The sequence below is a fragment of the Erigeron canadensis genome, chromosome 9 (assembly GCF_010389155.1).
Source record: "Erigeron canadensis isolate Cc75 chromosome 9, C_canadensis_v1, whole genome shotgun sequence".
Taxonomy (NCBI): Eukaryota; Viridiplantae; Streptophyta; class Magnoliopsida; order Asterales; family Asteraceae; genus Erigeron; species Erigeron canadensis.
In genome coordinates this window covers 341,336-358,181 of record NC_057769.1, presented here as the reverse complement: position 1 = coordinate 358,181, position 16,846 = coordinate 341,336, and the positions used below count along the sequence as shown (strand labels likewise).

General features: G+C 33.4%; 2 protein-coding genes across 3 annotated transcripts; both read left to right on the top strand.

The window, feature by feature from the left end:
• The first annotated feature begins 5,280 nt into the window (after positions 1-5,280).
• Positions 5,281-11,909, top strand: LOC122581836 (transcription factor EMB1444-like). Of its 2 annotated transcripts, XM_043754142.1 has the most exons (11): positions 5,281-5,524; positions 6,058-6,493; positions 7,809-8,003; positions 8,191-8,284; positions 8,382-8,423; positions 8,505-8,564; positions 8,653-9,672; positions 10,251-10,352; positions 10,447-10,596; positions 11,114-11,239; positions 11,628-11,909. In XM_043754142.1, exons 2-11 carry the CDS (start codon positions 6,396-6,398, stop codon positions 11,715-11,717), a joined length of 1,977 nt encoding a protein of 658 aa, XP_043610077.1. In that variant the 5' UTR covers positions 5,281-5,524; positions 6,058-6,395; the 3' UTR covers positions 11,718-11,909. The 2 variants fall into 2 exon arrangements, with proteins under 2 accessions (XP_043610077.1, XP_043610078.1); XM_043754143.1 differs by lacking the exons at positions 5,281-5,524; positions 6,058-6,493 and adding an exon at positions 7,534-7,699.
• A 986-nt stretch (positions 11,910-12,895) lies between these two features.
• Positions 12,896-15,254, top strand: LOC122582090 (scarecrow-like protein 9). The gene has a single exon (XM_043754443.1). It carries the CDS (start codon positions 12,931-12,933, stop codon positions 15,010-15,012), a length of 2,082 nt encoding a protein of 693 aa, XP_043610378.1. The 5' UTR covers positions 12,896-12,930; the 3' UTR covers positions 15,013-15,254.
• Positions 15,255-16,846: the final 1,592 nt, after the last annotated feature.

The window sequence follows — 16,846 nt, the reverse complement described above, 5'->3', positions numbered from 1 at the left end:
AGAGTAATTGAATTTTGTAGTTTAATTTTACACTTATTACTATCATGAAAACTATCCGGCGACCCCAGGATTAAAATCCTGACTCCGCCACTGATATTATGTTGGCATATCTAATTTACTATTATCTCTATAGGATTGTTAAGACCCGAACCTGAGTCCTTATGTTATCTACAGCAAATATGCACACATAATTACCAGCCTAGCTAAATGTTATTGGCAATTATTACGAGCTATTTGAATTTAGGCTCACTTTTAAGTGTAGCTCAAGCCTAATATCTTTGAGCTCTGAGTCGAGCTTAAATTAAAAATTATTGCTTGGTTCGTTTCACTAACCTTTTCTGTAATGCTAATATTTAGTTTGGTTCATATTAGTTTGAATTGAACGAATTAGTTAAGCCTAATGGGTCAAACATGTTTAACTATGTTTAGTTAAAAGTTAGTTTCTCGAATTTTATATATAACTATGATCATAATTTCAGCTATTATTAAATTTATCGAGTTTGGGCCCATAAATAAGTAACACGAGCTTGAAATTATGTATAAATATCATGATAACATTTAGTTCGAATGATGAATTTGAATTCTAACATCATCTTTTTTGAAAGGTAATTGGAATTCTAACTCAAAACACAATTTTGAAAGTTATTCGAACTCAACTCCAACACGCACTTGATAATTATTAATTAATAGACAAGCTAAGCCCAATTGCCCAAATACCTTGTTATTCAGCTCAACTCGTTTACACATGGCTTATATAGAGACTCACATCTAACTCATATCTCTACTTCTTAATGATTTAACACACTACTTTTCAAAAAAAAAAAAAAAATTTAAAATCGTTTTGATGAATTGGAAACATCTTTCTTCCATTTCTATTAATATAATATTCATTCACTTATCCTTCACAATTACTTGTCTTTCAAAAATATCATAACTAATAAATTACACATCTTAAATCGCAATCATTCATTTCACTCAATTATAACTACTTTCAACCGTATATATCATTTGATCCTTTCACATGTCCATATGTAATATCATATACAGAAGAAAATGTGTAACGCAATAAGTTGAACGTAAAGTTTTCTATCATGTCGCATAATACAGATAGATCGTGTATGTTGTATGCATAAATATAATATACACAGTACACAACGTTACTAAAAACAACTAAACTATGCTGATTGTACCTCTATTAATTTAACTACATCAAATTAAAGTCTACACAAATATGAATATTATTGTATACTCACATGTAAGTATGTAACACTTGTATACACATTTAGCAGTATCTAGTTTTTATTTTAATTTGCCACCTTAGCTTCAGATATATATTTATTACTCATATTATAGATAGATCGATATGTTTATAAACTGTTTATATAATAACCAATTAATATATAAGACTAAAAAGTCAAAGACAATTAAATATATAACATTATTGAGTTGATCGTAAATATAAAATGGTTTGTGTAGCAATAAGCAAGCAACCACCCCCTAGCTACTACATGAACATGTTGGTAACCCCCCTTCTTTTTTAATTACTTTGATCCATTTTAGTGACCGGATTCAAATTTCTAAACATCACACTTCAAAAACATGTACTGTCTTTTAGCAACAAAGTGTTGATTTAAGATAAGTGCACGTCGACTGATGTATTGTTTTCTTTTTATCATTACATTTGTAGAATAGTTAGTTTTAAAATAAAAGTTTCAAATATCAATTAAAGGTAAAATTGAAATCTCAGTTATGTAGAGAAAATAATAATACCTCTCAAAAAAAAAAAAGTAGAGAAAATAATAATAAAAGGCGATGAAATTGTATATTAAGTAAAATATCTTTTTATAGAGAAGAGAAGTCAATTTGTTTTCCTAGCACATACCAACTTGCTACATAGTACATAGGTTAGGTTGGGCCGTGCTTTATTAGTGTCAAACTGTCAATATCTAATTTTGTGTTTCGTTAGTGTTTTTACTTTTTCATATATATATATATATATATATATACTCAACTCCTTGTTCATATACTCAGGCATTAATTCAGGTAGAAATTTATTTTGGAAAAACTTTATCTTTGATTTTGAGAGTATTAGATTCCAGGTCAAGTTGGTCAAATGTAAATTATTGAATTATAATCAATGGTTAAGATTTAAAGTTATATTTTAAATCTTGACAATTGATTTAAATTTAATGGTGAAGATGCTTTTAACTTGACATCTCAAGTTAGAAGCAACTTGAGAGAATCTCAATCTATTTTTGCTCACATTATTATTTAAACTGAAAACCTTAAATTCTCAAATCTCTCCGGTACCAATCCATATGGTATCAATCTCAATATTTTTTTTCTCTCTTTTCTTTCTTATACCTTTTCATTTTTTTTTATGTTTCTTCTTTTGGTAAATACTTATTGTTATTCACATAATAACATAAATATGATAAACATACAATATCTTTTAATGTAATTTGGTAAGTTTAGACCGGGGTTATCTATACTACTTATTAAAGAAAAGACCCTCATGTTGAAAGTTACATGGGGGGAAATGTCTAAAATGCCCTTCTATGTTATATTTTAATCTACTACCCTTAAAATATATAATATTTTCACTTAGCACTCAGATATTTTCAGTTACACTACCCCTTAACATTAATGATTACGTTACACTATCAATCCTTTATCTTTTAAAATATCTCCATTAACCATTTATATCAATAATCTACACCAATCGATGCCTCATCTGTCACCAACCGTCGCACCTACCACCACATCGTTGCCGCCACGATCACCACCGCATTGCGCGGGTAACGTGCTAGTCAATATAACAAATATCAGATAATTTTTTATTCATGTTTATTCATTTAACTTAATATATAATCATAATCATAATCAAATAAATGAATATAAAACTATGTTCACAAATAACATTGGACGTTAACATGAAACACAAATGAACATATAATGGAAGATATGAAACACAAATGAACAAACATATAATGGAAAGCATTATGATATTGAAATTTAACATTACAAAAAGCAAATGTATATAGAATTTAAAAATTAAAAAGATGTTACATTAAAAAGTTATGTCCTTAAAAACCATAATTTTAATGACAATTCTAAAAAAAATAAAATTGAGTGCACCACGAATCATGTATTAACAAACTACTTGTTTGAGGTATGAACCTAACCACAATTAAAAACCACAAACCAATATTGACTGCGGAACAAAATGTATGCATGATGGTAAACCGTAAAACTTGACAACATTAAATTTGAATCGAACAGGTCTAATAAAAATGACAACCACCCGAAATTTGAAATCCCAAAAGTCACGACAGATGATCAAGAAATGAAACACATAACTACATACACAGCCAAACCAAGTACTCATTTATATAAATGACTAATTACTTGAAAAGTCCCTTAAATTATCACTGAAACTTTTTTTTGGCTCCAACAAAAAAAAAGTTTTATTTGAAGGTATGAAAACGGCTAAAATTTATATAGTAGGACCGTGACCACTTTTTGTTGACGTGTACAGTAGCTACCGATTTTATCCTTATTTTTAAGGGCTAATTACTTGAAAAGTCTCTCAACTTGTCACTAATACCTTTTTTGGGGCTCCAACAAATTTTTTTCCTTCAAATTAGCTACTTTTTTATATTCCCTTGTACCATATGACATCTAGCCACTTCCATTTCAAAACCATCGCTGCCGGCATCATAAACTTTATGGTGGCGGCTATGGAAATTTGCGGTGGTGTTAAGTAAAAGGTTCAAATCTTTAACTTGGGTTGTTTAATAAGAATTGAACATAAGAATGGTTAAATGGGGACAAAGATACAATCAAGATTATTCAAACTGTTTCATGAGTTTTGTGGCCGGATCTTTGTGGTGGTGGTGTTGGGGTGGCCGGAAAATTTGTATGTTGTTTTTGATTTTCCGATGATGTGAGTATATACTAGTGATGTTGATGATGAGCTGACGTATAGGGAATATGTGATTATGGCATCCCAAATCTGTAATGTCAAAAGGGTAGTCGGATTTAGGTGGTGTCGGCGGTAGGGTGGTCAGAGGTTATGAAGATGGAATGGAGATGGAACCCAGAAATATATATATATATATATATATATTATCTTATATTTTGGTGTTTTGTGTAGAGATATGACTTGGAATTTTCATGTAATCCATAAATGAAATAAAATAACGGAGAAATTACATTCAAAATACTTTTTGACTGACTACTTACACAAGACCCCACAATAGTAATTTTAGCTGTTTTCATACCCTCAAATAGAACTTTTTTGTTGGAGCCCAGAAAAGGTTTTAGTGACAAGTTGAAGGACTTTTCAAGTAATTAGCCCAATTTTTAACTGGCTACTTGTACGGAACCCCATAAAAGAGATTTTAGCCGTTTTTCTTCCCTTGAATAGAACCTTTTTTTGTTCGAGCATCAGAATAGGTTTCAGTGACAAGTTGAAGGACTTTCCAATTAATTAGCCCTTACTAGCACGGTACCCGCGCAATGCGACGGTGGTGACAGAGATGATGTATTATGGTGGCGGCGAGTCGGCGGGGGTGGTGGAGGCGTCGAATGATGTATATTGATGTAAATGTAATTAATGTAAAGTTGATAGTGGAGATATTTTAGAAGATAAGAGTTTAGGGTGAAAAATTAGTTTATTAAGGGCAATTAGGTAATTTCTTATAAGTATTAAATAAGAAGGGTTCATTAAGGATAAATTGGTCATTTCCAAACTCTCATTTTTATAACTTTTCAACAATAAGGTATAATTTTTATAATGTAGTGTAGATATAAATCACAACCCTCGAACCGTTGAAATTAAAAGCCCAAGTCGTAAAACCAGAAATGTTAGAAAATCCAAAACTCAAAGGAGACGACCCAACAACTCTAAAAGTAAATATACCAACCAAATGTGTTATTGTTTAGTGGTAGTATATATTTGTTAAGGCTGGCTAATTAATAACAACCCCTTTCTTGAGCATAATCCGACATGAATTGTATGTGTAATATATAAAGGAAGGGAAGGATGGAACTTGTAAAGTCCAAAATGTGACAAAATCCGACAAATCATTCGTCATCAATCCCTCCCGGCTTGAAAAGACATGTCTTTCTATATATATATATATATATATATTCAACTAATAATAAAATATGCCGCCCACAACGTCATATACACACACTTTCCCTTCCTTCACCTAAATAAATAATAGAATTATTTAAAACTATAATAATAACTCAACTAAACCCCCCCTACAACTCTCTTCATCATCATCTCTCTCTCTCTCTCAAAAACTAAAAACGAAAAGAAAGAAAGTAAAACCGCTCTCTCTCATTTACACACACATTATTATTCTTGGCATCATTATTATTTTGTTGATGAAATCTGGTCACACAGACAGACTCACAAATGATAGATATGGAGGCTAATGAATTTGAACTTGTTTATATCTTCATCTACTGACTACTACTGCTGCTGCTCTTCTTGATATCTATGCTCCCCGGGGTAATTTCCTTCCTTTCTTTCTTTTACTGTTTATCATTGTATTTTCTAAAGTGTAACTTTCTTTTTTAGCTTTACATACATTTTGGTTACTCGTTACATCTACTTAATTACTTTATAACACAAATATTCCTCAATCAAACTACAATTAGCTATACATATTCAGAACCTTTAACCATTAATTTATGTCTTACAATTTCAAAAGTACACAGATACTGCAAAGTTCATAGATGCAGTCACACACACTTATCATATAAATCATTGATATATTACAAAAATTGCCCCCGGATTTTCAAGGTAACTTCATCAAAAAATGATGCTGCATCCAAGCTAATCCCATATATATTTTTGTTTAATTGTCTATGTTTAGTTTTTGTTATAGATGGTATTCAATTATTACCAAAATAAATCACAAAAAAATATTATTCTTCTATAAATGTACGTATGATTTTTTACATAAGTTTAATATGGATAAACATTAATCTTCATTTGTTTTAGCATAACAGATTTAACTAAATTTTAATTGATGGATGCAGGTTTTTCTGCTGATTTTTATTTCATACTCAAGTTTGCTACTATTTTTCGAAAGAATAGTAGCGAGGGAAAACAAGGTTATTTGATATTGTTTCTTGGTGGTAGTCTCTGAGTTAAGGTTTTAAGAAAGCAAGCCAAGGTTTTTTGTTTAGATATGCGCTGTCTCTTAATGGTTTCATCAGGTCCACCAATAAAGAAACGGTCTGGTTTGCGAATTAAACAAGCAGGACGCGGTTCATATCGGGCTAGTTAGTTGCATTTGTTATTCCTTTAGATAATTTTGATCCAAGTTATAATCTTTTTCTGTACTGGGTGAGTTTTAATATTTTGAAGAAATAAGATGGGGACTACACCTTTAAGGAGGTTTCTACAAAGTCTTTGCGATCATTCGTGTTGGAATTATGCTGTATTTTGGAAGCTTCAGCAACAAAGCCAAATGTATGTCCTGCTTTTCCTCTTTTGGTAGCTAAAACTACGCATATTCGCATTATCTTATAGTGACCTGTTCTTAGATGACTGCATAGGATTACATGTTTTTGTGTTGACATGGGTTAAGTTATTCTATTCCATCCATTTGTTTGCTTGATTAAGGTATATGTTTAACAATATAAGTCACATTCAAAGTATGACTTTATATTATAAGACAGTACCCACACACTAGCCCAAGAAGCCAAATCTCGTTAGACTTTTCTAAACTTTAAATATATGTAATATTATAGGGCCGCAGATTTGATTATATTGTTGAGTCGATTACAAAAGTGGTCCTTCGAGTATTTGATAGCTTGGACTTTTGATCTTTATAGTAATTATTGTGCACTCGCTACCATGCAATTAAGACTTCCATCTACGACTTGTCAAATCTTTCATCACTTGTTACATAACCTCTTCCGACTCCCAACATATACATCATACATGTGTATGCATACATCTACAACTCTACACACAACAAATTTCATTTCTTATTTTCTAATTACTTTATGATGTCCTTACAAGATTTCTTGTTATGTGTATTTTTGTGTCTATGTAAGTGCATGTCTTGTGAGTATATGCTTGTATGGCCTTACTTGCACGACTGATGTAAGTTTTTGACTTGGAAAAAGAGAGAAGACATACATCTGTACCTAATGCTAAGGATCTTATTGACTGTCGTTGAAACTAAAGACTTCGATTTGGGGTGATAACCGCAGTACCAATTGCTGGTGCTGAATTGTTTTCATTGGGGACCAAAAGTGAAGATTTTCAACTATTTTAGGGACCACTTCTATAATGCACTCTTGTATAATTTCTGTTACTCAATTTGTCCCATCATGTATGATACATTACTCTTGTGTTTCAATGGACCACTTTGTTCATTTGTAATAGAAAATATATCCTGTTTTTATTACTCAACTTGGACCATCATTTAATTTAAAGTAGGGCAATTTCAACCCAGTTTTGTGAAGTTAGAGCTTTTAAGGTTATGATTGATATCTGGTGCATCAAACTACTAAATTAAGAAAATCTAGCTTAAAAGGGAAAAGGTGAAACAGGTTAAGAGTCACCCACAACATGGTTATTTTCTTAAGGGAGGTGATCCCTACATAGAATATTTTTGTCATACACAAAAATATTTGCATCACATGCTTGTACTGTACAACCATATATGTGAGTCGTAAATTCATATTGATGTTAACTATTCTGTTTTTTCTTACAATGTGAATATATACACTATTTTTACATCAACATATAATATGACGTTCATGGGCTATTTCAGGCTTTTGATGTGGGAAGATGGATATGTTGGCACCTTACAAGTTGAAGATTCCCTAGAAAATATGTTGGCTGAGACTAGCTGTGTAGGTTTAGATGAAACATCCTCAAGTAACACATATAATGGAACTTTTGGCGGAGATGCAGTTGAACTTGCAGTTGCTTATATGTCAAGCTTTCAGTATACACTCGGTGATGGGTAAAGCCTTTTCTTTTTTTTCACCTTTTGTGTGTGATGGCAGTTTGCTCACCCGGAACATTTGATGTATGTGAACATATTAAAAGCACTAAGTTATTGGACATAATCACACCCTTAGTTATCAAAATTATCTGGAACCTTGTGATACCCAGACATTGAAAGTTAATATTATTTTCAACCAATATAGGATTGTTGGTGATGTGGCATACAGTGGGAACTGTCGCTGGGTTTTTGTAGATATGAAATCATTGGGGACATTAAACGCTCTACCAATTCCTGAGGTGAGTTTCTCATGACGCTAGTGATCATTCCCAAAATGTATTTAGTTAGTCATATGTTGTTTTAGCCGGAAATTTACCTTTTACCCTTCCATTGCAGCATGGAGATGAATGGTCCTTACAGTTTGCAGCAGGTGTCAAGGTATTCATTATCGACTACATTATGCCATTAGTTGCATGCTCTATCTTTTTTGACTAATAATTTATTGATTGCCTCATGCAGACTATTTTGCTGGTGCCTGTTATTCCATACGGAGTTCTACAACTCGGCTCATTGGAACAAGTATGTATTCATTCATGTCTGCAAGCAGTGCTACTTAACTAGCTGTTCAATATATATGTATTCATTTATATTATACTTAATATTCCAGCTTCATGAGGATGCACAAATGGCCAACTTAATTAAAGATAAATTCCTTCTGCATCAAGATTTCATGAGTTATTCTGGTGCTTTTTCAACGAACCAACAGTTTTCATCTCAATCATCATCATCATTGATGTCTACGATGATGAAAAATTTGGATGGTGACTTCTCATCATCCATGGTGAACGGAAAGGGATCTGATGATTCAACAACTTATAATAACAATGACATCAACTGGTCAAACCACACATCATTGACCAGATATCTCGTAACACCAACTTATGATAACTGGCATTCATCTCATCTAGGAGTGACAGATAGGCATAAACCTTCAGTAGCCAGGCAGATGGGTGACACTGAATTGCCCAAGCCACTAGATCAGTTAACAGATATGATCGATAGAAATGTCTTAGAAAGTGATTTTGACCCGTTTTTAAGCTTTCCTAAAGAGTGTGAGTTGCACAAAGCTCTGGGCCCTGCTTTCAAGGGAAAAACAGATGATTCTTTGCAGCTTCTTTCCATTGATGACCCATCATCTGCTAAAGACAATGGAATTCTTTTCTGCAATGATAATGTACACAATCTTTTGGAAAATGTTGTTACAAATTTACCTCTGGGTGAGAATTCGCCAACCCAAACAAGCGGCGAAAGCTCACTTTGTAGTTCATTTGGCCAATTTACTGCTTCAGCAAAACGGAAAGTTATAAATGAAAATGGTGCCTTCAAAGGAGAAAGCTCACTATGTAGTAACCATGTACCACCTGCAACTTCAAGTAGGGTTAAAAGTCTTAACGGTAGTTCTTCACTTTCAGCTATTTCATATGAGGGTGTAGTTGATGACTTGACAGCAGAGGCAGAGCAAAAAAGTAGGTATGATGCTCTGCATCAAAATAAGGGTTCAAAACCAATAGTTGCCGGAAAAAGAAAGGGCAAAACTGGTGCTAAACAGAAGCCAAGGCCTCGAGACAGGCAATTGATTCAAGATAGGCTTAAGGACTTGCGCGAACTTGTTCCGGGCGGTTCAAAAGTTGGTCTTCCTAAACATTGTTTGTTATTTATTTCTCTATGAATAATCATGGTTTCTGACACAGTTGGCTTGATGTGTAATTATCGGCCCATTTACTTATAAATGGGTTGATTTGGTTGTGTTATCTTAAACGGGCCATCTAAAAAAGAAGCTAAAAGGAGAATGGGTCAAATGGGCTGAATGGTTGAATGTCACTTAAGTCTTGCATACAACCTCTAAAGTTTGTTCAAAGATTTACATTATCATTGTAATACTATTGTTCTTTTAAATTAATACTTTTATCTATTAAAATATGGACAATAAAGTGTGAGCTGATCAACTCAACCCAAACCGGCCTGTCTCGACCCGTTCTATAGTGACTTTTTGACTGATTATACACCTGCCCATCTTGACACTGCTACCTCTGGGCAAAGTCAGCCTTATGCACATGTAAACACACCAAACTTTTTTTATCAAAATTTTTTCTGCAAGCAAATATTCATTAAATCTGGTGTCTTACCTACTACGCTTAGTTATAATTTCAGGTCATATTACTTGATAATGGCTCATGTATGTTGTCCTTTTCATTTGAAATGCAGTGTAGCATAGATGGTCTTCTGGATCGAACCGTAAAACACATGCTGTTCCTACAAAGTGTCGATGACCGTGCTAACAAATTGAGGCAGTGTGTCCAACCTGAGGCAAGTGATTTTCGTATAATTTTTTATTAAGGAAAATGTAATTCAAGTGTGCATTTTGTTCTTAGATATTGACTACCGCTTAAAAAATGTGCAGAAAGTAGCAAGTGTTCCGATGAACAATAGAATTGCTGAAGACAAAGGTAGTCAAAATGGGGCAAGCTGGGCAATCGAATTAGGAGGTGATTTGAAATTATGCCCCATACTTGTTGAAGATCTTCAATACCCGGGTCACATGATTATAGAGGTCTGTGTGTTCACACTTTCTGGATACAAATCAAAGTTACATATAGTTTTTGCAAAATAAAATAAAAGTGGCCAGTGTCTTTTCGTACCTTTTTCAATTACACACTTGAACAAAATCACATGTATCTACAGTTATAATGATATCAATTACGGGTTAATTCATATCGAGTTGAATAGTGAAACCAACATAAGTAACTACTCCGGGATGAAAAGAAGCATGAAAAGAAGAAAAGTGTAATTGATAGGCTTAAGGGAGTGTAAGCAGGTTCCCGACAAATCTCCTGCACTGGTGTTTAAATGAAAAGTTTTAATGAAATTACAAGATTGTAGTTTTCTTCTTATTTTCCCTGTTATCATTATCGCCTACCTTTTTTTTTCCTTCTTGGATTTAAAAAAATAGTTGCTTCTTATATACTTGACTTTCTGTTTTTGGCACAGAATGGAAATAGTGTTTGTTGATATTCAAGTTAAGAATGACAGTTTGTATATCTTAGCTAAATATGGTCACTTTGTAACAGATGATATGTGAGGAGAGCATACGTTTCCTTGAGATAGCTGAGGTGATACATGGCCTGAACCTGACGATTTTGAAAGGAGTGATGGAGAAACATTCTGGCAATTCATGGGCTCACTACATTGTTGAGGCATGGACAATTTTTTTAACTTTCAAACTTGTTAATTTATCCTCGAAGTATGGTACAGGACAGGGTTTCATGGGTCTTGGCTAGATATGGCAAAATGTGGGGGGTTGGATAATGCAACTAAATGGGTAATCTATGGTTTGGGTCACTTTACCTCTTTTGTCCAAATTTTCTTTCAAGTATGTTAACACTTTTCTTTTTCTTTTTATTCTAGTAATAAATAAGTAGTTTTTTTCGAATAAAGTAAGGAGCTTTATACATTATAAATATGCTTCTAGGAAACTTTCAAGCCATTTGACCTTCAGAGATAAAACATAGCTTGAATTAACCCATTAATACAACTGAGTTAAATTTTGTTGATTTATAAGGTAATAGATGCCTTTGCATGCAGGCTCCAAAGGGATTTCAAAGATTAGATATATTTTGGCCATTGATGAAGCTTCTGCAGCAGCAACATAATCCACTATCTAGCAAAATTTGATGCTATGCACATCAATCATGTTGTAGACCAAATTTCCCATATATGACATAACATGGACTCAGATCGATGTTTGTAATGTTTGGCGTGATTTAATTATTATCATTAGTATATTTGTAGAATAAGATGTAAGTTGCAACATAAACATGGCAGTGCCTTCTTCCGACAATCAATTCCTGTGATGTTATCTAAAAAGGCTTTGTTAAAGTGGTCTAGTTTTCTAATTCTGTTAGTTGGTTCATGATTTCGCTTTATGTTTCATTTTCTCATAAAAGAATTTTCCGGTCTCAAAACGAGAAGACATCACAAAAGGATCCTTCCTTGATCTGGCAGTATTCCCTTTCTGTTAGAGGCGTAGACTGTTGGCTGCCACTTGCCAAGTTGTGTAGATGATGATGTTACTGTTGCCATTATCATTGGGTTGCCACAAAAAGGAAAAAAAATACACTCAGAAAAAGAGTGTTACTACGTGTAAATTTATGAGGGAGTGTGACTAAACTCACTTTCTAAAAATAAATTTGACTTTCTGACTTTACTTTTCGAGATACATATGAAGAATTCCTTTTGAGTCAATAAAGCGAGTTAAGTTAATTAATTACGATGATTTAAGGTATATTATCCATACAAAATTCATAAACAATTTGACAACAAAATAGTACTCGTAAAATATAAAGTTAGCCAAAAAAAATATAAAAAATAAAATGATAACATTGAAGCTAATAAGGTAGACAAAAAATGAAAAGAAATAACAACTATACATATGTTTTTCAAACATAAATAACATTGTGTTTTGATAGCTTAGTGGCATAGAGAAAGACTTGTTATTGGGAGACCAAAGTTCGAAGGAGGCAAATATATATTTTTATTAATTGTCGTGTCTTCTTAGAGTATTTTTTTTCCTTAACTTTATGGCATAAACTTAATTAAAATAGCATAATCTAAAACTGATCATTATAATATTCAATCCGTATTTGTAAAGAAAATGCATATATGGTGGTGGTCTAAGTCTAACGTTGGTTTCAGAAAGTTTGACTTGATGCCTGCCAGCGCAGCAGGGACCAATCTGCAGCGGGGCTTAAGTCTTTCATACACATACACACATATGAAAGCACATGTATGCATACATATATTATATATATATACATGTGTTGGTCAAACTTCATTGAATCCATAGACTTTCCTCACTAATCTCACATTTATTTCAATCAAAAAAAAAATGGATCCAAGATTTAGAGGTATAAACTTGGATGATATACTAAATGGTTCATTCTCTTCATCACCATCACAAGTTGTTTTAAGCGGTCAGAATAATACTAGTATTGGTATTATAGATGGGGATGGGGATGGGGATGAATTAGTTAATGAAGATTGTGATTTATCTGATGCAGTTTTAGGCTTCATAAGTCAAGTTCTTATGGAAGAAGACATGGAAGATAAAACATGTATGCTTAGTTATGAATCTTTACATCTCCTTCATGCCTCTGAAAAGTCTTTTTATGATGTTATTGGTAAGAAATATCCACCTTCACCAATATCTACTACTACTACTACTACTGATGAAAGTTTGTATTCTGTTGTTGATAAGTATATTGAAAGCCCAAATGATACCAGTAGCTCATTAGATCATAATAGTACTAATAATACTAGTGCTTATATACACTTTGATGACTTAAATTTGCCATCATCATCATCATCAAGTAGTGGGACTCATGGGAGGTGGGATTTTAGTGAGAATACTCCTTTTTACGGATCGGATATGTGTGATGAGAATGAAATGATGATGATCAAGTTTAATATGGGTGTGGAAGAAGCTAACAAGTTTCTTCCTACTGAAAACAAGTTGGTTGATTATAAGAATGGCGTTGGCCATGGATCATCATCCTTCACGGGGTCGTCAAGGGTGAGAAAAAGTCCTTTTGGGGATGAAGATGCTGATGAGACAAGGAGTCTTAAGCAAGCGGCGATTTTCCAAGATTCTACTTTGAGGACCAACGAGATTGACTTGATTCTACTTTGTAGTATGGGGCAAGGTGACGTGGCTTTGAGGTTGATGCGAAATACGTTGAAGAGTGAAACGGGTAAGGATAAGTTAAAAGATAAGGAACCAAAGGATTTGGTTAGAGGGAAAGGGAAAGGTCGTGGGAGAAAACCAAAAAATAAAAAACAAGTGATAGATTTGAGAACCCTTTTGGTGACTTGTGCTCAAGCTGTTGCTGCTGATGACACAAGGAATGCAAGTGAGCTTTTGAAACAGATTAGGCAGCATGCTTCACCTTTTGGGGATGGGAGTCAGAGGCTAGCACATTGCTTTGCAAATGGTTTAGAGGCTCGGTTAGCTGGAACGGGTAGTCAGATTCATAGAGGACTAGTTAGCAAGAAAACATCTTCTGCTGATTACATTAAAGCATACTATCTCTACATTGCTTCTTCCCCTTTTAGAAAGATATCAAACTTTGCCTCAAACAGAACGATAATGGATATGGCAGAGGACGCCACAAGGATACACGTCATTGATTTTGGTATCCTCTATGGCTTCCAATGGCCTACTTTCATTCAACGTATTTCACAAAGGAAGGGTGGGCCTCCACGGCTCCGTTTAACTGGAATCGAATTTCCTCAACCTGGGTTCAGGCCGGCTGAAAGGATAGAAGAGACCGGTGCCCGGTTAAAGGAGTATGCCAAGCAATTTAACGTGCCATTTGAGTATAACGCCATTGCTAAAAGATGGGAGAATGTGAATGTTGAGGATCTTAAGATTGATAAAGACGAGTTTTTAGTGGTTAACTGTATGTATCGATCCAAGAACTTGCTTGATGAGACTGTGGGTGTTGATAGTGCCAGAAACGTGGTCCTTGGTTTGATAAAGAAGATTAACCCAAACATCTTCATCCATGGGATTCTTAACGGGTCTTATAACGCTCCGTTTTTCCTGACCCGGTTCAGGGAAGCTCTGTTTCATTTCTCTGCGTTATTTGATATGCTTGAAACGAATGTACCGCGTGAAAGATCAGAAAGAATGCTGCTGGAAGGGGAACTATTTGGAAGGGAAGCGCTGAACGTGATAGCATGCGAAGGATGGGAAAGGATAGAAAGACCCGAGACGTATAAGCAGTGGCATGTGCGAAACTTAAGAGCAGGGTTTGTTTCAGTGCCGTTTTCTCAGTCGATAATCAAATTGGCAGAAGAGAAAGTGGGGCTGTATCATAAGGATTTCATGATAGATGTAGATAACAATTGGCTTCTACAAGGATGGAAAGGACGAATAATATATGCCATTTCTTGCTGGAAAACTGCATAACAAGCATCATGCATGTAATTCCTTCTGTGTTTTAAAGAAAAACTTTCAGCTAGCAGCTGCTTGCTTTTACCCGTAAGTTAACTTGATCTGACTCGACATTTAGGATGTAAGAAATCAATATTAAACTGTAAACAGGATAGTTTATATGGAACTTTTTCAATGTTGTGAATTGTACTGAACTTGGCTACTTTGCATAACAGTTACCTTGCATAATATACCTAGTATATCTTAACTATGATTCATATTTTGATCTCTATATATGTGCATGCTTATTCAGTTTGTGGTGTGATTTTTCCTAACTGGTTTAAAGGTGCTCTTAAGTTGCTATAGGTGATTTGGTTTAGTAAATGCATACATGATTCATACATATATGCCGGTTTAGAATCGGTTTCTGAAGGTTGTGAAGTGAGGTTTTGGGTCAGTTTGCTAGGGTATGAGTTATGGTATGGCTGATTTTATTTTTTTATATATTTTTTTTTTTATTGTAGTCTTATATAGACCCTTAGAAACCATCTCCAATGTAGCGTAATGGTAAGACATTCTAAGGTCTCAGGCTCAGGTCGACCTCCATTGTGTAAACATCTTGAAATTTTTGGGATGGGCAGGGGAAAAAATATATATGAAATGGCAACAAGTATATGGGTTATGCAGCATATATCATAGCCAAAAGATTGAATTTCTCTGAGTATCCTGAGCAGGATCTCTGTTTACCTATACATAGACCATTATAAATGAAAATGAAATATAAAAACTTCCATAACAAACGTACCCCTAACTATTCTACAAGCCACATAGAGATAGTCATTACATACATATATAGCGTCTCGTGGATAAGAAACAATCTCCACCAACAATAGGTCAAGATTAAGAGCCACAAAAGACAAGAACAAATTTGAATGTGAAATGAGCCCTACCCATCAACAATGGAAATGATCTTTACGCAATATTTTTTACCATACACAACACTATATCCATTATACAATTGTACGGTACAGTTATATAATACATATGTTATTGCGTATGACAAAAAGATGTATATGGCTCAACTTACAAGTTGGTGTAGCTTCTTTTAGAATGAACTGGCTAGGCTTGAAAACCTATCGAAATCCATCAAAGTTATTTATTTATTTTTTTAAAGGTGTGGATTTTTGCTCGCAAAAGGAGGACTCAAACCTGTTTTTACTAGAGGACTTTTTGTAAAATTCCTTTTAAATGTCTTTCCTATGTTTTGAACTCAAGACCTTCAGCATGTAAAGTTGGTGCTCAACCATTAAGTTATAATAGGAAGTACATCCATCAAAGTTATTAATAAATAGTTTTTATCTTTACTAATTGTTCAATAAGTTTTTATTATTTTCTCCAAAAAAGATAGATATTTATTAAAGAAATAAATAAATAACAATCATTACTTATTTTTATTCTTTTTAATTGTTTACTGATTTAATTTGAAATATGTTTCTATTCTTTCGAACATAAAATATATTTCTACTAATTGTCTATAATGCCTTCTCATGTTGTGAAATCTACTCAAAATTAAGTTTTACTTTGATATTTGGTATGTTTGATTAGACGGAATGGAATAACAAAGGAATGGAATGAACGAGGTAATGGAATGACAAGAGTAATGGAATATGTAATTATTATTCCAACTACATGTTTGGTTGTTTATTTGAATGGAATGAAATAATTAGTGAAGTGACTGAAATACCCAAGTAATAAAAATAACTTTTACTTAAATACATGATTTTTATTAAAAAAAAATTTACCGTCTACTTTTTATTTATTTAGTTTTGAGATTGAGTATACATAATGGAATGAAAATTTTCGAACCATT